Below are 26662 nucleotides of genomic sequence, written 5' to 3'. Positions count from 1 at the left end.
TTATTTGCATTGGCTAACAAAAATTAAAAACAGCAACCTCCTGAATCTGCAGTAACAGCTTTGACACTCCCAAAGCAAGGACAAACTGCACCTAAAACCCACTGCAGCTTATTGTCAAAATGTTCTGTTTTACCACCTGTCTAAAATAAAATCTACTTTTCAGCATTACATTTAGAGTCATAAGTTTTAGTTTAGAGTCATGAGCCAATAGTTTCCACTTCTTAAAGAAAAGATAAAAGTGTGCCGTTTATACCACTGCAGAAATCTTCCTCAATTGTCTATCGATGTAACACTTCCTGTCTGAATTGTTTAACATTTAACTGGATCCACATCATCTGCTCGTACATGGGCAATTCACAGCTACAACTCTGAATCCAATTTTTTACAAATACAGAAGTTGGAAAAAAATTTTTCCATATCTAAAGTGGTTGAAAACAACAGCAATGCATGTAAAAGTTCGCAGTATTTCCTGCATTACATAACCCCACACATAGAAACACAGGACATGCCATTCACTCTGTAACCCCAACCTTAAATCTAAATTTAAATGTAAATCAGATCTCCACCTTTAAGCCTAACCCTACATTTATGGTAACAAAAACCTGAATCTCAGGTTAACCTGAAAGCAAACAAAGATCCAGTGACTTCTACAAGAACTGAAAATACCTTTCAACCAAAATACATTTCAAACATTTTGACACAAACTAATCAAAAATCTCACACAATGCAGCAGTTGCACAAATAAGGTTTAACCAAGCAGACTTAATTTGCTACTTAATGAATGACATTCAAAAATTTAACACACAACCAAATGTACTATTCGTACTTTAATGAAATGGGGGAGAGGCAATGGCTAATCATTTATTCATTTCAGCTTTCATTGAGAATAGTAATAATCTACATTGAAAGCTACTGAACATATGGAAGACTGCAGTGCTGCAAAGGCAACAAATAAATAAATAAATAAATTAAAGGAAACCATGCAGTATATATAATTAAATACTTATGCAAAAAACTATTATTATTACTGTGCAAATACCTGTCGGGAGTAAGATATGCACAGCTGTTAATTCCAAATGCCCACGGTTTGATCCTGAGGCACAAATTGCAGGACTTTCAAGTATATAAGCTATTATATCATCTGTGACATGCTGAGTCTAAAAATCAATGTGTAACACTTCTAAAAAATGCATAGAAAGTGACTGTGTGTGAATACAAATCATTAGCCAGCTAATGCAGTACAAAAGGAGGCAGTCTACAACAACAGATGATAGGATGTTCATTCCTCAGTTGGAGAGCTGAAAGAGGTGAGCAGGAGCTTATCTAACAAGCCATGGAGTTGTGCAGCACAATAGCCCAGTTGGGGCTAACTTTTGGATATGACTGAAGGAGTCACTTGGAATACAGAGATGGAATTGGGGCCTGATTCATGCCTAGAGCCTGGGATGTCTAAAAATTGCCTGTTTCCTAGAGGGGCTGTGGAGTACAATAAACGGATGGCTGAAAGTAACCAAAGGCACTGGTGGGATAGCCTTTTGACTTACTCTGTGGATTAATGAATAAACCATTTTTTATACAAATGGGTGCCTCTTTTTTTTAAACTTTGGGTGGTATAAGTTATCTCACATTCAAGTATTAAGTCATATACTTTACAGTACTTGAAAAGTGAAAAACTTTAGCCTGGTGTGGAAGGAATGATCATTCATCTTTTGATTAGTGCTCTGACTCATAAAGAATGTTTCTCTGTCTAGAGAAAAAAATATCACAGCTTACTTCCATCAGAAAAATGCTGGAAGTTAAATGATCTGATAGTGTGAATTACTAAAAGTAATGCAAAATTAACCTCCCATCTGCAAATTAACTGTACTTACTGAGTTATTGACTGGCTATGTGGGACTGCTTACTTGGCTGCTGACTGGCTATACAGGACTGCATAATTCCTGGCATGGTATAATAAACCTTAAACTGAATTATATCTGTTTATTCACATGACATATTCTACTTGTGTATCTAATCCTTTATGTGCTTCTAAACAAGAAAAATGAAATGTGTTGATCATGCTAAAGACTGGAAAATAATTACCATCAAAAAGATGCATTCATCGTCCAGTATGGAAGATTTTTTTTATTATTATTAATGAAGAACTCCAGTAATATGCTTGGCTTAAATGATAATGAGTTAATTAAATCAGAAAGACAGTTGTGAATATACTCCTTAAATCTGGAAATAGGTTACTTTACATACTGATAGCAAGATATAATGTCACATTTTTCAGTAGCACATCTATCATGTTACAGGACAGAAGTGATATTCCTATTAATATATCAGCTTTGTAAGCAGTCATTATTAAGTATAGTATGGACATGGTTTCTGATATAAGGAACATCATGCTGAAATCGGCATTGGCATCAACCCTCTATTTCCCCATTTTGTGCATGTAGCCGAGGTGTCACATCAACAGTGACCATCACGTACTGCCAATGTTCACATTGCCAGGTGGCTAACCTTCCCATGCTGAAATACAAGTGTGTAGGTACATAGGGTTTTACTGCAAGTATAACGGCACAGCGACAAGACACCTGTCTTTGCCACCGAGGACCCAAGTTCATGAATAAGAAAGGACAGTCAGACAGCTGTCTTTGGCAGGCAGAAATGAGTATCCAATGGGTTGTTCTTTTGGGAAAAATGAAGGCTGCAAATGGCTGCTTTCTGGTGAAAGCTACAGGTATGGTACTCCAATTAACTATGCCAAGGTAAAACGTGCCAAAGAAGAGCATGCAAGTGTACTGTATGTACACTGTGCACGTCAGTATTCACTGAAAATAAGCCGAACCACTTGGGGGAGGTAAATTTTATGAGCAAAGTCAATATAACAGTCCTCTAGATGACAGTCCTCTAGCCCAGTATCATAATTATATGTAACTTCCCTGAATTTTCTTAAGTTTACAGGTTCGTATACAGTGCTTAGGCCCAAGATTTGGTGCATACACTTACCAACTCAAAAGTCAAGATTCTTTTTTGAAACTCTCCAATCCATTTGACTGTGTTGCATGTATAAGTATATTATTCTAAAGATGTGTTATTTTTACCATAATGTATGAATATGGCACTTTTTGATTTCTCATATTTATTATGAAATTTATATTATTATGCCTAAGGATTTTTGGGTTTCTATTAACCTCTGAGTTGAACATTATTTGTAAAATTGGGTCAGAAATGTTTTAGACGCCATTATTAATTTCCCATGGATATATTTGTAACAAACAGAAAATAATTTCAAATGTCTGCATCTTGTATAGTAATCTTGATCTTTTAAAGAAGCTATTCTTTTGTGGATTTCCTTTGCACCCTTTCAACAAATTTCAATTGTCACTGTGTATATGTGCACATGTGTTATTATACTCAATAACTGGTCTTATAGAAGTTTTAAACACTTCAGTTAAACACTGTTTGCCTCTTGTTGCAAGATTTATAAGCAGAAGCCCATGTTCATAATAGATTTTGTGGGAATTAACACGTCTATTAAAGGACACGTTAGAAGATACAGTAATGCATGCATCTTTATATTCTTTAACCCCTTCAAGCTTTGTAGTGAATACATTTATAGGGTACCTTGTAATTTTGTTTGCAAAGTACAAGAGCTCCTATTTGTCTAAACTGAACCTGACTCCTACATCCTAAGCCCAATTACTTATAGAATGTAACTAAGTGCTGAGTTTTTCGGAATCAGCTTTACTTTGGATTATGAAACCTATTTTGCAGTCATTGGCAAGGTGAAGCTTGGTACTAACACCCCTCACCTTCTGTGTGAAAGGCAATCCACATAATAAAGGGAGTAAATAGTTACAAAAGTGGGTTGAGCAGACCCCAGGGCAGCTCCAGATACATTAACATTCACACAACTGACAAATGGGAGCTAAAACATCAACAACTAAATGACACAGATCAGCAAACTGTGACATGCCTCTTCGAAATTCAGAGGAGGGCATCTTTTAAAGTCAAGCTATCTACTGGCAGTGTTGCATTTTCTAACCTTAAGCAGAGCAATGTCATCCACTCCGTGTTGTTGCAGCAGTGACTGAATTTCAGCAATCTCCTTCTGGATGGCGCCGGCCTTCTCCTGTACTTTTGCCAGGCTGAACTCCACATCCTTAAGGATCTCAGCTTCTTCATTTCTCAGCTGCTGAATCAGATATTCTTCTTTTTCATGGAGGAACTTGTACATTTTAGCAAACTCAGAGGAAATGTATTGTTTCAGGACTTGGGTTTCATTCTGAAAAATAATAAAGATAGAATGAATGCAGATTCACAGGCAAAGGGTAAACTGGCCAAGAATCTGGCAGCCTCTCATTTCCCTGAAGACCTTATAAAACTCTGTTAGTTCCTGCACACTATCAATTTTAAAGAATACTGTGGTAGTTTTTTATTAGTCATTGATGACAACATTGTCTTCTGCAACGTACAAGTTAAAAAGTCTCAGAACATATATGTATGTAGTCTGACAACTCAGCTAGGTGGACTGGTGCAAGACATTTGTTCAGCAGCAACCTGAGACATAAGACAAAAACAAAGTCAACAACTTAGAAATATATGTCAGATATTATAAGCCATGTACAAGTTATCGAACAAGTAATATATGTTAAAATGCAGTATATTCCAGTAACACAACGTTAAGTGGGCAAGGTATGAATCAGTGGCTTATTGTAGAAGGAAAGGAGACGGGTTGTTAACTGGATCCTTTTCAGGCATGAATCAGGCATACTTACAGCTGAAGCAATACAGAGGAGTGGTGGTGCTGCGGTAGCGTTGTCGCCTCACAGTAAGACGCTGTCCGGTTCGATTCTCACCTAGAGCGTCTTCTGCGTGGAGACATGCGTGAATGGGCATACCTTCGTTGAAGGTTGTGCGTCAGGGCTGGTAACTCGGCACATAAAAATCAACTACCAATCATTAGCAGACCAGCTGAAAAGCTGAAAGACTCAACAACAAAGCAAAACAAACTCAATGGGATACAGAGTTTGGAAAAAAGTTCTTAATGTACATTTAAACCTTGCAGCCAACAACTGAAGTCACTAAAAACTAACACATTTAGTAGCACTGTTTATGGAAAAAAACTGACATACCTACATAAAACAAATTTAGTTATCAACAATTAAATGCTAATGATTACCACTGTACTCTTTATGTTTACTGCAGTTATGTATGGGCTGATAAACTTATGTTAGCCATCTGTGAAACCAGTGCAGCAAAAGGTAGGTTTTGGAATGTAATGATATTTTGTCTCAATGTAGTGTTGTCCATTATTTTTATAAGATTCCGTGGGACAGTGTTACAGATGGCTGGCATAAATGTTTCTAAAACTCATTTCATCAATATCAAGGATGAATGGAGGTCTTCAAAAAGTAATGCTGCTGCCGTCCTCCTTACAAAGGCCACATGGGGAGGTTTTTATTGTTAGATTGTTTTTCAAGGTAGATTGTTTTTCAAGGTAGGAGGTTGTTTTCTATATAACAGTTTTAAAACAAATTGAAAAAGCAGGATGTTACATCAAGCTGTAACTGGTAACCAACTTGTTTTTTTCCAAGAGATGCAAAGGTGCACACTTCAGGGGGTACTAAATGAATAGTGATAGATAGTATTTATAGCTGTTTGTATTTGGTGAGCGCTTTGACAGGAAGTTAGAGTAATAACAAGGTTTGTGTATTTCACGTGACGAATGAATACACTGATTGCAAAGTCATGTCAAGCGTAAGGTGGAAGGTGGTAGGGTTTAAGGAAAAGGCTTTTATTTGCCTACCAACTTCATTAATGACAATGTGGGTTTTAAAGTACATGTTAGATTTAGTGTAAACCTTCGGTACATACATAGTGGAAACGGAACAATTTGTAACTTGTGTGGCATTACTAAGATAAGAAGTTTACATTTTCCCAACTTTTAGTGTGCACCAAATAACACATCAACTGTTTTTCCAGTGTTAAAGTTAAGGTGAATACTGGGTGAGACCACTAATGAGAGTGTAACATCCTCAGCAAAAAAAAAGTGTGATCACTGAGGAACGTATGCCATTTATGATATCATTTACACTCACACAGAAAACATGGGTCCAAGAAGTGACTCTTGTGTTATTTCCAAAGTAAAGACGCATTGTTAAGTTTGATTATCTCCTCTCCTGACCATAAAGGTCCTAACAAGACTGCTGAAACCAACAGTTTCTAGTTTCCTAAGTTTTACAGTATGGTCCACACTTTGAAAATAATATGCAGTGTCAAAAAGACTGATCCTGTGAGCCAGCCTTTCTTTACGAACAATAATATTTTATCAGTCATGGTCTAGAATACAGTAAGTGTGCTTCTAAAACCATGTTGGGTGCCAGTAACTTCCACATTTTTGATGTGGTTAAATAGATGACTGCAGGTGATTTTTTTCAAAACCCTTTTCTGACTCAACAAAGTATAGATATCATACTGATTGAAAGTCCAGAGTTAATACAGAGATTACTTCTTTGGGGTGGAGTTGATAAGGAATGATTAATTAAGTGAGGACTATACCAGTAGTCAAAGAGAGTTTGAAAAAATATAGAAGAGAGTTTGCTAGTGGACCAACAGAAATTAAGGTTGCCACCCATCCCGTTGTCAGTGGGACACTCATGGGTTAAGCCACCTTATCCCGTTTCCCGCTGTATCAAGTAGTGGGACCTGAAAAGCCCCGCTTTTGCGATCGCACTGAAATGCCATGGAAAAGTCACAATTATTTCCGGCTTTTTCACGGCAATTCAATTACGTCACCAACCCGGACCTGCAGGCAAAGCTGCTGCCTGTTAGGTCTGGGTGCTTTAATTCATGCAGCAATTGGCTGCAATTCACAAAAGGGGTGGGGATTGGGGCAGAAAGAGCCCTGCAAAGATCGCGGCTGTAGGAGCACTTTGTTTTAAGTGCTTCTACATCTGCTAAAAACATACCAAGATTTTTTTTTTTTTTTATAACAAGAGATCCAGCCAGCCAGCCATCCTCCTCCATCCAGCCAGCCATCATCCTCCAGCCAGCCAGCCAGCCATCCTCCTCCTCGATCCATCCAGCCAGCCAGCCATCCATCTTCCAGCCAGCCAGCCAGCCATCCTCCATCCAGCCAGCCATCCTCCTCCTCCATCCAGCCAGCCAGCCAGCCATCCTCCTCCTCGATCCATCCAGCCAGCCAGCAATCCTCCTCCAACCAGCCATCCTCCTCCTCCATCCAGCCAGCCAGCCAGCCACCCTCCACCCAGCCAGCCAGCCAGGCATCATCCATCCATCCAGCCAGCCATCCATGCAGCCAGTCATCCATCCAGCCAGGCATCCATCCATCAAGCCATCCATCCAGCAGCTACTCCCACCAACCAGCTAGCCACTCCAGCAGCCATTCGTCGTACCCATAACAGCATCTCCCTCACCACGCTGGTGGTGATGTCACGGTAGAGGGTGTGGCCAGTGTCATATTGGCCACACCTCCATGTCCCACTTTGGCCCGCTTAGAAGTTGGCAACCCTAACAGAAATGCAAAGGAAAAAAGGATGAATGTTGCATTGGTTAGGGATACTTTTTCTTGCCTAACTTTACAGGAAGTTCTCTAAGTGTTCTGGGGTCAACTGCTTAAAAGCCAAAAAAACCCCCCACAAAAACTAGTAATACAAGTATTAGGAAGAAGTGGAGGGGTAAACCAAGAATCAGACACTAAATTTTAAATGTTGTAAGTGCTTTTGTCCGTATTTATTAAAATTAACTTCTTCAGACAACAACAGCAAAGCAAAGAACACAGTTTAAATAACCCTCCATTAAATCATGTGACCCAAAAGGAAATTACATCACTGAAACAAATCTTTAGAAACAACACCATCTTGTGGTTTAAAGACTGAACTACGACTAAATAAACAGTCAATTCATTCATAAAAGTACCTGACTACCATACAGTATGATAGAAAAGAAAACACATTGAATTGAAATACAACTATAAAAACCATCACATATAAACACTTATAACCAAAACTATTAACTATCCAGTGCCTTCAGTTTTAATAAGCACTGTAACGAGCATGTATCATTCAATCCAGGAAAGCTATATGCATTTAATCGAACTTGTCACTTAAGTTCACAGTGTTCCAATTTAAGAGTCAAAGGACCCCCTCTTTCATCAGACAAAACTTGCTCAATTGCTTTGAATTTAAATTAATGTTCTGGGAAGATCATAATATGTCTGGCTATGGCATTATGTACATGCAATTTATTAATACTACAAATATGCTCATATAGTTGTTCTCTAAATCTGTATTTTGTTTTACCTATATAAAAACTTTCGCAGAACAAGCACTTAGCCAAATAAACAACGCCTTTAGAGTTACAGTTAAACCTACCCTTGACCTCATAATTAGTATTACAGACCATGAAATTATTGCCAGTATCAACATATTTACAACAAGAGCAACCTGCACACTTACACATTCCAGGGTATCGAGTTAAAGGAAATTTCTTAGAATCAAAATGAATTTTTAGAATCAAATACATTTTTAAAATCGGTACCGTTCTTAAAAACAACCTTGGGTGAACACCTAACTTCTGTTTAAAATTAATATCATCCAACAATAGGTTCCAATTTTTATGTAAAATGTCCTTAAGGTAAATAGCACCAATACTAAAAGGGGTAATGAAACTCATAAAGCCAGTTGTTCCAAGACAAAAACTTCCAATTCAGGCGTAGCTGCAGGTTCAAAAGGAGGTAAAGTAAGCTTCTCCAACACAAAATTGAGATCCCAGGAAGGAGTAGGAGCTCTCATTGGGGGTCTTATATTCTTTGCCCTCTAAGAAATTGTTTGAACAAAGGGTGAGAAAATAAAGGAGGGTCACAATCATAGTGAGCAGAAATGGCTGCAGCATGAACCTTCACAGAAGAGAATGACAAACCCTTGTCCAGTAATTCAGTAAGATACTGTAGTGCAAAACTCAAATTAGGCACTGAAACATCAAAGCCCTTTGCTGTGCTCCAAAGAAAAAATCTCTTCCATTTATCAGCATAAACTTTTCTAGTACTAGGCCGCCTGGCTTCCAAAATGACATCTAAAACCTGTTGAGGAAGCTGAGACCCCACCGGCTCCATCACAGAATACGCCAGGCTGTCAGATGCAAGGACTGCACCCGAACATTGAGAAAATGATTGTTTGACTGGGATAACAAATGAGGAACCTGTGGCAGAAGCAAAGGAGGCACCTGAATTAAACTCCTCAGCAGAGGATACCAATGCTGACGTGGCCAATCTGGTGCTATTACAATCATGCAAGGCTTGTCCCGCCTGACTTTCAAGAGTACCTTGGGAAGAAGAGGCAGAGGAGGAAAAGCATAAACGTGAAGGTTGTTCCAACTGAAAGATAGAGCATCCACTTTCCAAGCATTTGGGTGGAACATCTTTGTGCAAAATTTTGGCAGTTGAAAATTCAGTGGAGAAGCGAACAGATCTATGTCTGGAGTTCCCCAAGCCATGGTCAATTGTTTGAATACCTGAGGATCCAGTTTCCACTCGTGGGGATCCACAATTTGCCTGCTCAATACATCTGCTAGGGAGTTCTGTGCTCCTGGCAGAAACCGTGCTTGAAGATTGATTTGCAAACTCAGAGCAGTCTCCCACAAAATCATTGCTTGTCTGCAAAGAGGGTAGGAATGGGTTCCCCCCTACTTGTTGATGTACCACATGACTGTTGTGTTGTCTGTTTGAATCAACACCTGTCCCGGCTGAAGTAGGTCCTTGAAGGCCATCAAAGCAAATTGGACTGCTAACATCTCCTTCATGTTGATATGCAAATGTAGTAGTTTGTGAGGCCACATGTCTTGTATCCATTTCCCATTGAAGTGTGCTCCCCAAGCCAGGTCCGAGGCATCCGTCGTTAGAATCTGACACGCCTCTGGTCGGGTCACAGAGAGTCCCTTGTTTAGGTGACATTCCTGAGCCCACCACAAGAATTCCTTCTGGATGCAAGGTATAATCCGAATGACAGTGTCCAAACCGTGGCAGTGTTGAGTCCACACACTTTTGAGATACCATTGTAGCTTCCTCAAATGCAGTTTGGCATTGGGAAGTACTAGAATGCAAGATGCCATGAACCCCAAGGCTTGAAGGACTGTCCTTGCAGTCAGCCTGGACATTACTGATAACTGCTGGAAGTATAGATGAAGAGTTCTTTGTTTGTCCGGGGTCAGAAATGCCATCTGAGAAACTGTATTCAGTCTCACACCCAGAAAGCACATGTCCTGAGAGGGCACTAGACTGGACTTTATTTCGTTCACAGAATACCCTAGGCACCTTAAAACTGCCATTACATACTGGAGATGTTGTAGTAACTTGTCTTTGTTTTGAGCAAAAATCAGGCAATCGTCCAGATAAGGATAAATTTGTATTCCTCTCTGTCTGAAAAAAGCAATTACAGGAGCCAGAACTTTTGTGAATACTCTGGGCAGTAGATAAACCAAAGGGCAATGCAGAGAACTGATAATGAGAAGTACCAGCCCGAAATCTCAGGAATCTCCTGCAGCTGGGCCTGATAGGATGTGAAGATAGGCCTCTTTGAGATCCAGGGTTACCATCCAGTGATCTTCACCAGCATAGGCAGAAGTTGTTGTAATGTTAACATCTTGAACTTTGGAATGTCTAGGTAGGTATCGAGAATGGACAAATCCAGAATTGGCCTCCAAGTGTTTCCTTTCTTTGGCACTAGGAATAGATGGGAATAAAAACCTAGGCCTACTTCTGACGGAGGGACCACCTGAATTGCCCCATCTGTAAAAGTAAAGAAATTTGCTCCTGAGCCTCCATCCTTTGCTGAGGAGGCACATCCGGCATGCCTTTGAAAGGAGGAAAAGTGTGAAAATAAAACTTGTACCCGTGATTTATTATATCCAACACCCATTTGTCCTGGGTGACCAAATGCCAGTTTTGTTTGAAAAGTCCCAACTTTCCTCCTAGAGGAGCTGCCAGTAGAGAAGGGTCTGGCAGCGGAAGATACAGGTCATTGGGTTTGTTTACGAAAAGGCTGACCCCTGCCCTCACCAGAAGACTGTGCAGGAGAACTCCAAGTCCTAGGTCTGAAAGAACCCTGAGCGTGAGCTCTGCCTCTACCACGCCTAGACCTGCCCTTAGACTGATAATCCCAGGAAGGAAAAGACCATCCTCTAGCAGGCCAATTCCTACTAAACTTAGGGGCTGCACCTGCATAAAATCTTTGACCGTCTGCATAGACTTAGCCTTATCTTCCATCTTTTTCAAAACCGATTCCACAGAAGGACCAAAAACTACTTCAGATTGAAGAGGAGCATCCAAAATCCGAGCCTTAACATGCTCTGACAAATTTTGATCCTTAAGCCAGGCATGTCTACGAATAACTGAACCTGTAGCAGCCACCCTGGATGCAGCCTGAAGAGCATCGAAACCACACTGCAAAGAATGCTTGCCAACTTGATCTGATGCATGAACCAACTCCTGGAGCTCCTTACACTCTATACCCTCAGATAAAGCATCCACCTTAGATTTCAATTGACCTAACAAAAAATTCTGATACTTCAACATATGAAATTGGCAATTCAAAGCCCTCATAGCTAACATAGAGGAGGTGTACACCTTTTTCCCCCATCTATCTAAAGCTCTAGAATCTTTATCCAAAGGAACTGGATTCTTAGCCACAGAAGCCCTAATACCCTTTGGACCTTGAGTAATAGTTTCCGGATCAGCTCTAGGACTCTTGTACAAATACTTATGTGCTTCTGGAACTCTATAATATCTGTCTGGCTTAACGGGCAGAAGGTAAAGAATCAGGATTAAGGGAAGATTCAGAAAAAACATCCTGAACAACTTCTAAGACAGGAGGAATAGCCAAGGGCCTATGCTGTGGCAGAAACAAAAATTCCCTGAGCCGCTTCGAGAATCCGAAAAATCCTGACCTTCCCACTTGAAATGCTCCCTCATGGAATGTAAAGTCTCAGAAAAAGAAAAATCCTCTGGCGGAGAAGCAGAAGGACAGGAGTCCTCTGCATCCGAATCTAAATAAGAAGGGAATTCCTGAATTTCTTCAGCTGAGGAATCAGAGTAGTCTGAGGAATGATCCATCCCTCTAAATCTGCCTCCACCCTAGGCCTCTTCTCTGGGGGCATAGAACCCTGATCAAAGTAATCAAGTCCTTAGCCATTTTAACATATGCTTTTAGGAACAGGGGCTGAGAGCTAGAACTATGGCCAGGGCCAACATGACAAGGTTTGGCCTTAGCATGGGCTTTAGCCACTGAAGTAGAAGGCCTAATAACCTTCTGTAAAGATGGAACTACAGACACCTGAGAAGCACCTTCAGCCGGGCCTAACTCCTGAGAGGCCAACTCCTGTAAAAGTAAAGGTTCCCCATGGTATTCAGCCGAACCCTCGGCAGGATCCACAGATTCAACCGGAGGCTCCGAGAACCGGCGTCCGCAACGGACGACTCGTCCGGTTTAGACTTCAAAGATCTATCTTTACGCTTTTTAGCGGTAGCGGGTGTCAGAGGATCCGACGGCATGTTATAGTTACACCTTTTACCGAAAACAAGCCTGGCACAGTCTAATCTCCGTTTAATGGTGCGCTTGTTAAATCTAGCACAAAGCGACACCCACACGCCGTACTCAGGCCCTAAGCAAGGAATACAGAAAGAATGAAAATCCTTATGAGGTATCTGTTTCCCACAAGAAATGCAATTATTAACTTTTTCTGACATCCGGATAACTGAGGCAAGAAAGACAAAGATTTCAACGGGTACTTAGCCCAACTTGGTCTTCGGTCTGAAACTCGATAAATGAAAATTTCAGAACGCCGAACGGCACTTGCAAACGCTGCTTCTGCTTCGGACCACGCGGCAAGAAAGACTGAGGATATGGCATCGGTCATGCGCTTATGTACTACGACGTACTGGCGTCAGCTCTAGGCGACAATGACCGACGCCAGCCCAGCTCTTTGGTATTCGGGCCGATCGAGGACAGCGGACTACCCACAGGTTATGACTGCAGCAATGTGAGACGAAGAACATCAACAGTTTCTGGTTTCCTAAGTTTTACAGTATGGTCCACATTTTGAAAATAATATGCAGTGTCAAAAAGACTGATCCTGTGAGCCAGCCTTTCTTCACAAACAATAATATTTTATCAGTCATGGTCTAGAATACAGTAAGTGTGCTTCTAAAACCATGTTGGGTGCCAGTAACTTCCACATTTTTGATGTGGTTAAATAGATGACTGCAGGTGATTTTTTTCAAAACCCTTTTGTGACTCAACAAAGTATAGATATCATACTGATTGAAAGTCCAGAGTTAATACAGAGATTACTTCTTTGGGGTGGAGTTGATAAGGAATGATTAATTAAGTGAGGACTATACTAGTAGTCAAAGAGAGTTTGAAAAAATATATAAGGGGGTTTGCTAGTGGAGCAACAGAAATTAAGGTTGTCACCAATCCCGTTGTCAGCGGGACACTCATGGGTTAAGCCACCTTATCTCGTTGCCTGCTGTATCAAGTAGTGGGGCCTGAAAAGCCCCGCTTTTGCGATCGCACTGAAATGCCGTGGAAAAGTCACAATTACTTCCGGCTTTTTCACGGCAATTCAATTACGTCACCAACATGGACCTGCAGGCAAAGCTGCTGCCTGTTAGGTCTGGGTGCTTTAATTCATGCAGCAATTGGCTGCAATTCACGAAAGGGGTGGGGATTGGGGCAGGAAGAGCCCTGCAAAGATCGCGGCTGTAGGAGCACTTTGTTTTAAGCGCTTCTACATTTGCTAAAAAAAGACCGAGATTTTTTTTTTTTTTTTTTTTTATAACAAGAGATCCAGCCAGCCAGCCATCCTCCTCCATCCAGCCAGCCATCATCCTCCAGCCAGCCAGCCAGCCATCCTCCTCCAGCCAGCCAACCAGCCATCCTCCTCCTCCAGCCAGCCAGCCATCCTCTTCCATCCATCCAGCCAGCCAGCCATCCATCTTCCAGCCAGCCATCCTCCATCCAGCCAGCCATCCTCCTCCTCCATCCAGCCAGCCAGCCATCCTCCTCCTCGATCCATCCAGCCAGCCAGCCATCCTCCTCCAGCCAGCCATCCTCCTCCTCCATCCAGCCAGCCAGCCACCCTCCATCCAGCCAGCCAGCCAGGCATCATCCATCCATCCAGCCAGCTAGCCATCCATTTGCAGCCAGCCATCCATCCATTCATGCAGCCAGTCATCCATCCAGCCAGGCATCCATCCATAAAGCCATCCATCCAGCAACTACTCCCACCAACCAGCTAGCCACTCCAGCAGCCATCCGTCGTACCCATAACAGCATCTCCTTCACCACTCTGGTGGTGAAGTCACGGTAGAGGGTGTGGCCAGTGTCATATTGGCCACACCCCCATGTCCCACTTTGGCCAGCTTAGAAGTTGGCAACCCTAACAGAAATGCAAAGGAAAAAAGGATGAATGTTGCATTGGTTAGGGATAGTTTTTCTTGCCTAGCTTTACAGGAAGTTCTCTAAGTGTTCTGGGGTCAACTGCTTAAAAGCCAAAAAAAAAACACAAAAACTAGTAATACAAGTATTAGGAAGAAGTGGAGGGGTAAATCAAGAATCAGACACTACATTTTAAATGTTGTAAGCACTTTTGTCCGTATTTATTAAAATGAACTTCTTCAGACAACAACAGCAAAGCAAAGAACACAGCTTAAATAACCCTCCATTAAATCATGTGACCCAAAAGGAAATTACACCACTGAAACAAATCTTTAGAAACACCACCATCTTGTGGTTTAAAGACTGAACTAAGACTAAATAAACAGTCAATTCATTCATAAAAGTACCTGACTACCACACAGTATGATAGAAAAGAAAACACATTGAATTGAAATACAACTATAAAAACCATCACATATAAACACTTATAACCAAAACTATTACCTATCCAGTGCCTTCAGTTTTAATAAGCACTGTAACGAGCATGTATCATTCAATCCAGGAAAGCTATATGCATTTAATCGAACTTGCCACTTAAGTTCACAGTGTTCCAATTTAAGAGTCAAAGGACCCCCTCTTACATCAGACAAAACTTGCTCAATTACTTTGAATTTAAAATAATGTTCAGGGAAGGTCATAATATGTCTGGCTATGGCATTATGAACATGCAATTTATTAATACTATAAATATGCTCATATAGTCGTTCTCTAAATCTGCGTTTTGTTTTACCTATATAAAAACTTTCGCAGAACAAGCACTTAGCCAAATAAACAATGCCTTTAGAGTTACAGTTAAACCTACCCTTGACCTCATAATTAGCATTACGGACCATGAAATTATTGCCAGTATCAACATATTTACAATAAGAGCAAGCTGCACACTTATACATTCCAGGGCATCTAGTTAAAGGAAATTTCTTAGAATCAAAATGAATTTTTAGAATCAAATACATTTTTAAAATCGGTACCGTTCTTAAAAACAACCTTGGGTGAACACCTAACTTCTCTTTAAAATTAATATCATCCAACAACAGGTTCAAATTTTTTTGTAAAATGTCCTTAAGGTAAATAGCATCAATACTAAAAGGGGTAATGAAACTCATAAAGCCAGTTGTTGAAAAATTACTCTCTTGAACTCTATGGTCACCAAACCTTTCAGGGCTTTCCGGCCAGCCCTCATGATTTAAATTGGTTTAAAGAACCCAGTAGATCTCTTACTTTGCACTTCATTAATTAATTGATCAACTAAAATAGATGGATACCCTCGTTTAAGAAACATATCCTTGAAACTGTCACACTCATGAAAAAATCTTGTTCTAACCTGACCATCCTAGCCACTCTGACCAATTGGCCTTTTACAACAGAGCGTTTTTGGTGAAAAGGATGGGAGCTAGAAAAATATAAAATGAATTGGAATATGTAATTTTCTTAATCTTCGAGGTATAGCTAAAATTTGCCTTGTCTTTCCTAAATTCAATATCTAAAAATGAAATCACATGAGAATCATAATCAGAAGTAAATTTCAGAAAATCAGTAGCATTATTAAAAAATTAAAGTAATTCTAAACCTGTGTCAGCACTACCCTTTATGATGATAAAAATATCATCCAGGTAACGGGTGTAAAAAAAATCTTCTCTCTAATAATGGGACTTGTAAATAAAACCTTATGTTCCCACATGGCCATGACAATGTTAGCAAAACTGGCCCCACATGGTGAACCCATAGCAACCCCTCTTTTTTGTAAGAAATACTGACCATCAAAATATAAGAAGTTATTAGCCAAAATTAAATCTAATAATTCCCCTATTAGGCTGATGTCATCAGTGGTTGCTCCTTTCTTTAATAAAACTATATTTATATTTATATGTAGTATTAGTAGTTTTTGTGGGGTTTTTTGGCTTTTATTCGGTTTGTCATGGAGACACACCTTTGTTATTTTCACAAGAAGTGCTGAGTTTCAATACAGAGGTCGGCAATCTTACTTTACTTGTGCAGCAATTGTCCCAATGGGTAGATTTATCACTCATAATTTCTTCTTCCTTTTTAACAGCTTCAGGAACTGTTGTTAATTCGTGGGATATGAGGCAGGATACTTTTATGGACAATGCAAATCAGCGTTTTTGTTCTACTGCCTCTCATGTGTCCCAAATGAATCATGTGCAAGCAGACATTCGCCTGAATAGTGTCAATGACATTAATGAAGGCACTAGTGGACCGGGAGACTCCTCCACACTATCACAGTTTTCCATAGGGCCTATTGGTGTTTCAATATTACAGGAGTAGCTGAACAAGCATCCGGAAGATATGAGCAGTTCTGATGAGTTAAATTTAGGAGCATTGGCTAATGGAAGTGATATTAATAAGAATTTGAAACTCCTTGATTATATGTTGGTTAAATATAAGACATCACAGCTGGAAATCATTTATTTAAAAGAATGTTTATGCAGGCGGCAAATCCCTAAAGGCTTGAGACAGTGGCATTTTCCTAACGGCCTTGTGCCTAACTCTCCCTTATATTTTGAGCTGCTGAAATTGTTTGATAAACAAGGCTGTGACTTTATAGACGTAATGATCAAGCTTTATTCTAGACTGTTGGACTCACATGCAGGGGATTTGGATGTCCTCAATAAGTTAATTAGAACTGATGTTGATTTCCTAAGGTATAAATAGGAATATAGTAGATTATTTGAAAACATTGATCAGTATTTGAATAAACTGAGAGAAAATAAAATAAAAAAACTTGAAAGGGACAAATGTGATTATGAGAAGGGAGTAGCCTCCTCCCACCTTGACAAATTTGGGGTAATTCGGGTGGTAACAATGAACAAAGAACTTCTGATACTAATGTCAGTGAGGACATTAGTATAAATACCCATGAGGACCATCAGAGTGTCATATCGGAAAAACAACTTAGATGTACTGAACGCTTAAGAGAGCAAAGAGGTCAACAGCCAGGGCCTACACCTAGTACCACTAACAACCAGTGTAATAACCATGATTTTTGTACATCTTCGAGGAGACATCAAACCAATACAACGAGGAAAGGGGGCCAATGGCAGAACCCGCGGCCCGGGAGATCGAACAATCATCACTGGAAATGAGTCCCCACGACCATTCTGGACTTGAAGTTAACAGAGAATGTGCATGGGTTGTTACTAATACACAAGGTGACTTTAAAATTTTCAGTTATGCTGATGTTGAAATTTCTTTAGCCAATATTTTGGCTAAAGGTTTAACTTTTGTTCCATCAAGGACAGCAGACCTTGCTAATACTATTTTGGACTTAAAACTGTTCATACGTAAAATGAACTTAACATTATTGTTTGGCTCTGATACTTGTACTGATGGAGAATTCAGAGTTAATAGTTCATTTAATCCACCACTCCACCCTTTATTAGGTACTTTTGAGTGTATTTGTGAAATGCACATGAGGTCACTATTGTGAAAACGACATAGATGTGATGAGATGTATAATTTAAATAAGGACGAACAAGATTTGATTTGTTCTTTATGTCATTCTAATGTAAGGGTCATGAAACCCGATAAAAGGGGAGGGCTGGTCTTTATGGATATGAGTAACTATCAGTCTAGGATGTTTTAAATATTGAATACAGATACATATGAACCTGTGTCATTGAATGAAGTGAATGGGGCTTATGCTAGAATTAAATCTCATATCAATGACTTGCTGATTGATTTTTGTATTGAAATAAATTTGTATAATTATTTGAATATGCCTTCACCATTAATCCCAGTTATTTTTGGGATGCCCAAAATCCATAAAGACTTACATGACCCCCCTTTATGACCAATAGTGGATGGAAAAAATTCCATCACTTATGCTTGTGTGAAATTTGTAGATAGTAAGCTGAAAAGATTTCTCAAACATGAACCCCAAATTTGTAAAGATTCATGGTGTTTTCTTGAAAAAATTAATGAGCTCGAATTTAAGGCTGAATATAACTTTCTAACTGTTGATGTTAGAGATCTATACACAGTCATCCCCCATGAGTTGGGGATTCAATGGGTAACTGATTTTTTATTAAAGAAAGGAGCAACCACTGATGACATCAGCCTAATAGGGGAATTATTAGATTTAACTTTGGCTAATAATTTCTTATACTTTGATGGTCAGTTTTCTTACAAAAAGAGGGATTGCTATGGCTTCACCATGTGGGGCCAGTTTTGCTAACATTGCAATAGCCATGTGAGAACATGAGTTTTTGTTTACTAACCCCATTATTAGAGAGAAGATATATTTTTATACCTGTTACCTGGAAGATATTTTGTCATCATAAAGGGTAATACTGCCACAGGTTTAGAATTACTTTAATATTTTAATAATTCTACTGATTTTCTGGAATTTACTTCTGATTATAATTCTGATGTGATTTCATTTTTAGATACTGAATTAAGAACAGACAAGGCAAATTTTAGACATGTATCGAAGGTTTTTAGAAAATTCCAATTATTTTTTTACATTTTTCTATCGCCCTTCCTTTTCATCAAAAACGCTCTGTTGTAAAAGGCTAATTGGTCAGAGCAGCTAGGATGTTCAGTTTAGAACAAGATTTTTTTAATGACTGTGACAATTTAAGGGATATGTGTCTTAAACGAGGGTATCCATCTATTTTAATTGATCAATTAATTAATGAAGTACAAAGTAAGAGATCTACTGGGTTCTTTAAACCAATTTTAAATCACGAGGGCTGACTGGAAAGCTCTGGAAAGTTTGGTGACCATAGAGTTCAAATGAGTAATTTATCGACAACTGGCTTTAGTCTGAGTTTCATTATCCCGTTTAGTATTGATGCTATTTTCCTTAAGGAAATTTTACAAAAAAATTTGAACCTACTGTTGGATGATATTAATTTAAAACAGAAGTTAGGTTATCATCCTAGGGATGTTTTTAAGAACGGTACTAATTTTAAAAATTTATTTGATTCTAAGAAATTTCCTTTAACTAGATACCCTGGAATGTTTAAGTGCGAAGTTTGCTCTTATTGTAAATATGTTGATACTGGTAATAATTTAAAAGCACAAGACCAGCAAACAGTGGCAATTTTCACCAAACTTTTTATTTCATTGTGCAAAAGCACATATAGAGTAAAAATCAGACCGGTTTTGGCTGTGCTATTACTTAGCCTTCATCAATGTGAATACATTACAACATTTTACTCATTATATATAAATAAAAATTAAACTTGTGAACAATTAAAGGTGCTCATTTAATCCAGGTTTAAATAAACCCCCTAACTTAATGATCCATTTTTTCTCCTTTGCATTTAATATTTCATGCCAACCAGATTTATTGGATCTGGACCTACCTATTCTGTCAATCACTGTAAAGCTGAATACAGCATTTTTATGCAGTATGGTATGTTTATATAGGGCATTGGTTAATTTATGGTGTTTGATATCACTGAGGTGTTCGGACATTCTAAACTTCAATGGCCTTGATGTTTGCCTAATATAAAAAGCTGAACAGCTGCAGCTAGCAAGATATATTACCCAGTCTGTATGGCAGTTTGCGAAGAAAGAATGTCAAAGACCTGAGCAGTGTTTTTGCTATTGAAACTTTTTGTCTTAACAATTCTGAGGCAATGGACACAGTGTCACATGGGAAGCAACCAATTAAGGGATCTCCTAAGAGTGTGACTTGGGAATAATGTTTATCCCTGTCATGATAGTGTTTATAATGATTAAAGTGTGCCTCCAAATTTTTTCCTTTCCTGAAGGAAAAATAACATCTACTTCTCAAAATTTCACTTAATCTGTTGTCAGCCAACAAGATATTCCAGTGGTGTTGGACACTGTCCATCAATACCCCAGTATTACAACCATAGGTAGTCACAAACCTTAAGGGGAATCCCCCACCTTTGGGTTTTTCTTTATATTGAAGGAGGTTCTCCCTTTTCATATTTTCCACACTGTTTTTGACATGCAGAACTTGTCCCATTTTGTATCCCCTGTCTCTGAATCTAGATGCCAGGTCATCCCTGAAATGCCCATATGTGCTCTCATCAGAACAGATGCATTTCATCCTCATAAATTGGGACTTAGGAATATTCTTGCAGATATGGGGGGGATGAAAGCTGGTGGCATGGAGAAGGGAGTTGTGTTCGGGGAATTTACGATAGACTTCAGTGGTCAAAGTGTGATCCGGAGCCCTAATAACTAGAACATCCAAGGAGGTGATCCTATCTTTGTGATAATTAACCATAAATTCTATTCCCCGTTTATTCTCATTTAAATAACTAATGAACTCCAATAGATATTCAATATCCGATCTCCAAATCAACCAGCAATCATCCAAGTATCTCTTCCAAATATCCATTTCCCCCATGAATAAATTATGACAGCAGTCATAGATAATCTGTACCTCAGTATATGCCATGAATAGACTGGCATATATTGAGGCGAATGCCGCTCCCATGGCCGTGCCCTGTATCTGCAAGAAACATTTACCCTGATGAAAAAGACATTCTTAGTGAGCACATGTTCTGTGAGGCCAATAAGAAACGTACTGAAACCGGGCAGGTAAAGTTCTGTTTTGTATAACCAGTATATCAAGGCCTCAAGCTCTGCCCAATGCAGAATATTGGTATACAAGGCTGTGACATCTAATGTGCACAGTAACCAGTCCGGTTCAAGTTGCATATCAGAAATGACCTGGAGGAATTCAGTGGTATCTCTAATTCGAGCTCTTACACATTTGAGTAATGGCTTAAGATATTTAGTGAGAAACAGAGACAGAGGTTCAGTGAGGAAACCCCTCCCCAAAACAACTGTTCTACCAGGGGGACTGCAGGAATTTTTATGTATTTTGGGCAAGAAATAAATGTATTGTTGACTGGGATCCGTTAATGTCAAGTGTAGCTTGGTAGTATTATTAATGATGTCCTCCTCCAATGCTAAGGACAAAAAAAATCATCAATCTGTTTTTCAAAGAAGGGGGTGGGGTCAATGCTTAAATGTGTATTGTGACGGACATCCGCGAGTTGCCTAATAGCTTCCATGTCATACTGTGTCCAATCTTGGACTACCACTGCCCCTCCTTTATCAGCCCCCAAAATAACCAATTCATGATTCCTGGCTAACTCGACAATGTTTTCCATATCAATCTTTGAGATATTGTTAGCCTTAGGTCTATGATCCCTGGAGTAAAAATCCAGATCTTAGAATTTTGGAACATGAACACATTGTGGTTCATTGGAGGTATGAACGAAGATCTATGATATCTGAATTCATCAGTAGTCTCTGAGGATTCCTTATCCTGAAAAAATAATTTTAAATTTAAATTCCTACAAAATGTTACTACATCATTAACAAAACTCTCTTCGGGCACAAAGAATCCAGGTATAAATGATAAACCTTTATTCAAAATGTCCATGTCCAAGGCAGAAAGGGTATAAGATGAAATATTAGTAACATTAACATTTGTTATTTCCATATAAACATTTGTAACAGAGCCTCCATGTTGTTCACTTCTTCTATGTTTCCTGCCCCCCCCCCTTGGTTTAAATCCAAAAGAACATAGGAGTTCCTTCTTTTCAATGCTGGGGATCCTGTGCCGCCCGATGCCTCAAACTCCAGTCCTGAGGAGGATTCCTCCCTTGAGGTCTCTACACTAAATGTGGATGCCTTTTTCAAAATAGATCTAGGGCGTTTCCTTTTTGAAGGGTTCCTCTTAAATTGTGCAAAATGGATATGTTTGTCTCTGCCTATATTGAAGGGGTCCCCCTGTCATAATCTGCTAGGTCTCTGAGAAACTTCTATCGTAAATTCCCCGAACACAACTCCCTTCTCCATGCCACCAGCTTTCACCCCCCATATCTGCAAGAACATTCCTAAGTCCCAATTTATGAGGATGAAACGCATCTGTTCTGATGAGAGCACATATGGGTATTTCAGGGATGACCCGATATCTAGATTCAGGGACAGGGGGTACAAAATGGGACATGTTCTGCTTGTCAAAAACAGTGTGGAAAATATGAAAAGGGAGAAATTCCTTCAAAATAAAGAAAAACCCAAAGGTGGGGGATTCCCCTTAAGGTTTGTGACTACCTATGGCCGTAATACTGGGGTATTGATAAACAGTGTCCACCACCACTGGAATATCTTGTTGGCTAACAACAGATTAAGTGAAATTTCGGGAAGTAGGTTCATAGGTAGGTACTAGGCTATTAGCCCTATGGCCTATATAAGCCTAGCCAAAAAGGTACCCTGGCTTTTACCACCCAAGAAAATTATTTTCCTGTGGCCCTGTCGAGCAGAGCCACAGAAGTGATCCCCAGGGTGAATTTCCTATTTCCCATCCAATCATCAAGATTTTTCTTGAAGAGTGCTAATGAGGATCTCTGTTTGACATAGATAGGTAGTCTGTTCCAGAGTATGGGAAGTCTCTGGGACAGGAATCTATCCCTCCAGCATGTTCTGTTTATTGTGGTGACAAGGTTTAGGTCCCTACAGCGTGTAGTTCGGAGGGATTGGGATTTCTTTAAGTGGAGCATGTCCAACAGCTCTGGTTTGACATAGCTTTGTATGTTAAGCAGAGATCGCCTCTGAGTAGGTGATATGCGATGGAGTAAAGTTGGAGTTTTTTTAAACGGTCTGGGTAGGGTATCTGTTTGAGGCCAGTAATCCTCTTTGTGAGGTATTTCTGTGGCCTCTCCAGTTGTTGTAGATGTCTTGTGAGGTACATACCAAAAGGGGCACTGTACTCTATAATGGGTGTATTGAATGATGAGCAGAGAGAAACAATGACCTCTTTTTTTCTGGATGAGAAACCTTTTGTGATGTGGTGTGACACGTAGAAGGATTTCCTGACCACTGTGGCAATGTGATTATCAAAGGAGAGACTACTGTCCACCTGTGTCCCAAGGTGTCTCATCACACTTTCGGTGTTAAGTAGACTACCACCTAAGTAGATGTTATTTTTCCTTCGGGAAAGTAAAAAAATTTAGCGGCACACTTTAATCATTATAAACACTATCATGACAGGGATAAACATTATTCCCAAGTCACACTCTTAGGAGATCCCTTAATTGCATGCTTCTCATGTGGACACTGTGTCCATTGCCCCAGAATTCCTAAGACAAAAAGTTTCAGTAGCAAAAATACTGCTCAGGTCTTTGACATTTCTTTCTTCGCAAACTGCCATACAGACTGGGTAATATATCTTGCTAGCTGCAGCTGTTCAGCTTTTTATATTGGGCAAACATCGAGGCCATTGAAGTTTAGAATGTCTGAACACCTTAGTGATATCAAACACCGTAAATTAACCAATGCTCTATATAAACATACCATACTGCATAAAAATGCTGTGTTCAGCTTTACTGTGATTGACAGAATAGGTAGGTCCAGATCCAATAAATCTGGTTGGCATGAAATATTAAATGCAAAGGAGAAAAAATGGATCATTAAGTTAGGTAGTTTATTTAAACTTGCATTAAATGAGCACCTTTAATTGGTCACATGTTTAATTTTCATTTATATATAATGAGTAAAATGTTGTAAATTATTCACACTGATGAAGGCTAAGTAATAGTACAGTCGAAACTGGTCTGATTTTTACTCTGTATGTGCTTTTGCAAAGTGAAATAAAAAGTTTGGTGAAAATTGCCACTGTTCTCTGGTCTTGTGCTTTTTGAACTGTTCATGTTTGGATTGAGACCTTGCAGCTGCCGTACATGTGGAGTTTACTTCACTTTGATAGTGGCAATAATTTCATGGTCCATAATACTAATTATGAGATCAAGGGTAGGTTTAACTGCAACTCTAAAGTTGTTGTTTATTTGGCTAAGTGCTTGTTCTGCGAAAGTTTTTATACAGGTAAAACAGAACGCAGATTTAGAGCCGACTATATGAGCATATTTATAGTATTAATAAATTGCATGTACATAATGCCATGTCCAGACATATTATAACCTTCCCAGAACATCATTTTAAATTCAAAGTAATTAAGCAAGTTTTGTGTGATGAAAGAGGGGATCCTTGGACTCTTAAATTAGAACGCTGTGAACTTAAGTGGCAAGTTCGATTAAATGCGTAGAGCTTTCCTGGATTGAATGATGCATGCTCATTACAGTGCTTATTAAAACTGAAGGCAGTGTATAGGTAATATTTTTGGTTTTAAGTGTTTATATGTGATGGTTTTTATGGTTGTATTTCAATTCAGTGTGTTTTCTGTTCTATCATACTATATGGTAGCCAAAGACCAGCTATATCCACCTACCTAAACCTGCCTGGGTATTTCCTCACCTGGGTAATCTAAATGCCCTTGGACTAAAAGCCACAGTAACTAATATTGTATGTCACAAAGTAATTTTGATTTTCTTTTACCTACTTTATGTATATACTAGGCCACTACACCTCCTAGGTGTACTAGATAATCTGCCTGATCTGCCAGCAGCCATATCCCCCCTCCTCCTGTTTTACTACCATTGTACTCCACTGTCTGTCTCTAAGATACTGCAGCCCCTATTTTTATTGTAATACCCCTCCAACCTCTCCCTTTTCCATTACTTTTCTTTTCTATTTACATCCAACTGCTGCAATCTCTTTACAGGGTAATTACAGACTTTGGCCACTAGATGGCAGTCTTTACCCACCTGTAATTTCACTTTAGTTTCTCTTCCTACTTCTTACTTTAAACCTTTTACGCTTAATGGACTCTTCTCCTTTACTATCTTCTTCTATAATTCTTTAAAACCTTGTACACATCTCCTCCCATAGTCCTTATAAACCCTTTACCTAGCCCTCCTTCTCCAGATCCACTACTCCTAGGCTAACCCTTAAGCTCCCAGGTTTCCCTCTCTTTTAACTCCCCTTTCCTCAGACTCACAACTTCTGCCTTTTTACTTACTGCCTCCTCCTGTTCTTACCTACTACCTTACTGATTGATTTTTTCTCACTGTTTTCACCTTACTTGGGTCTGCCCCGCTCCCTTTGCTCTGCAGGCTCACTCCGCTCCCCTACCCTATCCCCAATTCCCACCCACCCCCAGTGGTCCTAGATCTACACCTCACTAAACACTCCCCTTATTTTTCAGAACCTATCACAAACCTCCTCATCACTAGACCACTCCCCTAGCTCTATCTTTCCCACTTATTTCAAATTACCTCTCCCTTTAACTACTCCATTAGTTATCCTAACCATCCTCTGCACTAACTACTTCCTGTATCTACCTCCTATTCAACCTCCATAAATTTCACTTTGCTTTTCTTTTTCAAACCCTGCTTAATCTCTTGAAACATCCTCGTCTATTTTTCTACCTCACCTACTCACACAAGCTACTCTCATGTGATATCTACTCATTACCATGTCCCCAACACACAAAACTAGTTTCACATACACCTTACTTTTAACTACCACATTAGCCTCTCTGACCATACCTTATTCACTCACCTTCTTTGAAAATCTTACTCTACTTGAACAAAACTGTCATTTCCAACAAACTTTACCTTCTTCTTTTATCTATACCCTCAACCACAGTAACATAACCTGTACCCCTAACTATATACTACCAAAATATCACAGAGCAACCCATGTGACTTACTTCACTAACAAAAAGAATTTTAATAATTTCCACAAGATTCTTAAATTCCTACACTATCCCCAGCGTTACCTCCTCCTACACGGGGATATTCATCCAAACCCTGGTCCCAATACTAACAATAGGAATAACCTTGATAATGTAACTTTACCTAAACCTTCTACATTAGCTAAAGCACCTCTCTCCTGATTCTCACCTTAATATTAGAAGTATTAATAATAAACTTTCCCACCTGCATGCACTTCTGGACTTGCACTCATTTGATATTCTATGTCTTACAGAAACCTGGCTAAAACCTTCTACTCAAGACCAGGAAATTACCCCTCTAGGCTATAACATCCTTAGATGTGACCGCAAAACCAAAGAAGGTGGTGATATAGCCATTATCTATAAATCTAATCTCCAAGTATCCCTCTTTAATGAGCTTCCATCACCAGACACCAAATCTGAAATACTGTCTACTAAACTCCAAATCAACAACACCAAATCTATCTACCTAATTTGTATGTATCTTCCCCCTGGTAACAATACTAATACTCTTGAAAACTTACTTATTTTCCTCTCTACCCAACTACCCCAGGAAACCATTATACTGTGTGAC

The 26662-nt window shown here is 39.4% G+C and overlaps 1 protein-coding gene across 1 annotated transcript in view; it reads right to left on the bottom strand.

Moving 5' to 3' along the window:
• Nucleotides 1-26662, bottom strand: part of LOC122813726 (nuclear factor 7, brain-like) — a 119516-nt gene that overhangs the window by 54903 nt on the left and 37951 nt on the right. The window contains exon 2 of the mRNA XM_044086193.1: nt 4034-4273. Coding sequence (XP_043942128.1) covers nt 4034-4273 — 240 coding nt within the window. The remainder of the gene's footprint in view (nt 1-4033; nt 4274-26662) is intronic.

The sequence above is a fragment of the Protopterus annectens genome, chromosome 10.part0, assembly GCF_019279795.1.
Source record: "Protopterus annectens isolate FY-2018-M chromosome 10.part0, PAN1.0, whole genome shotgun sequence".
NCBI classification, from domain to species: Eukaryota; Metazoa; Chordata; order Ceratodontiformes; family Protopteridae; genus Protopterus; species Protopterus annectens.
Note: the sequence above shows the minus strand (reverse complement) of the source record. Positions and strands in the feature narration are given on the sequence as shown.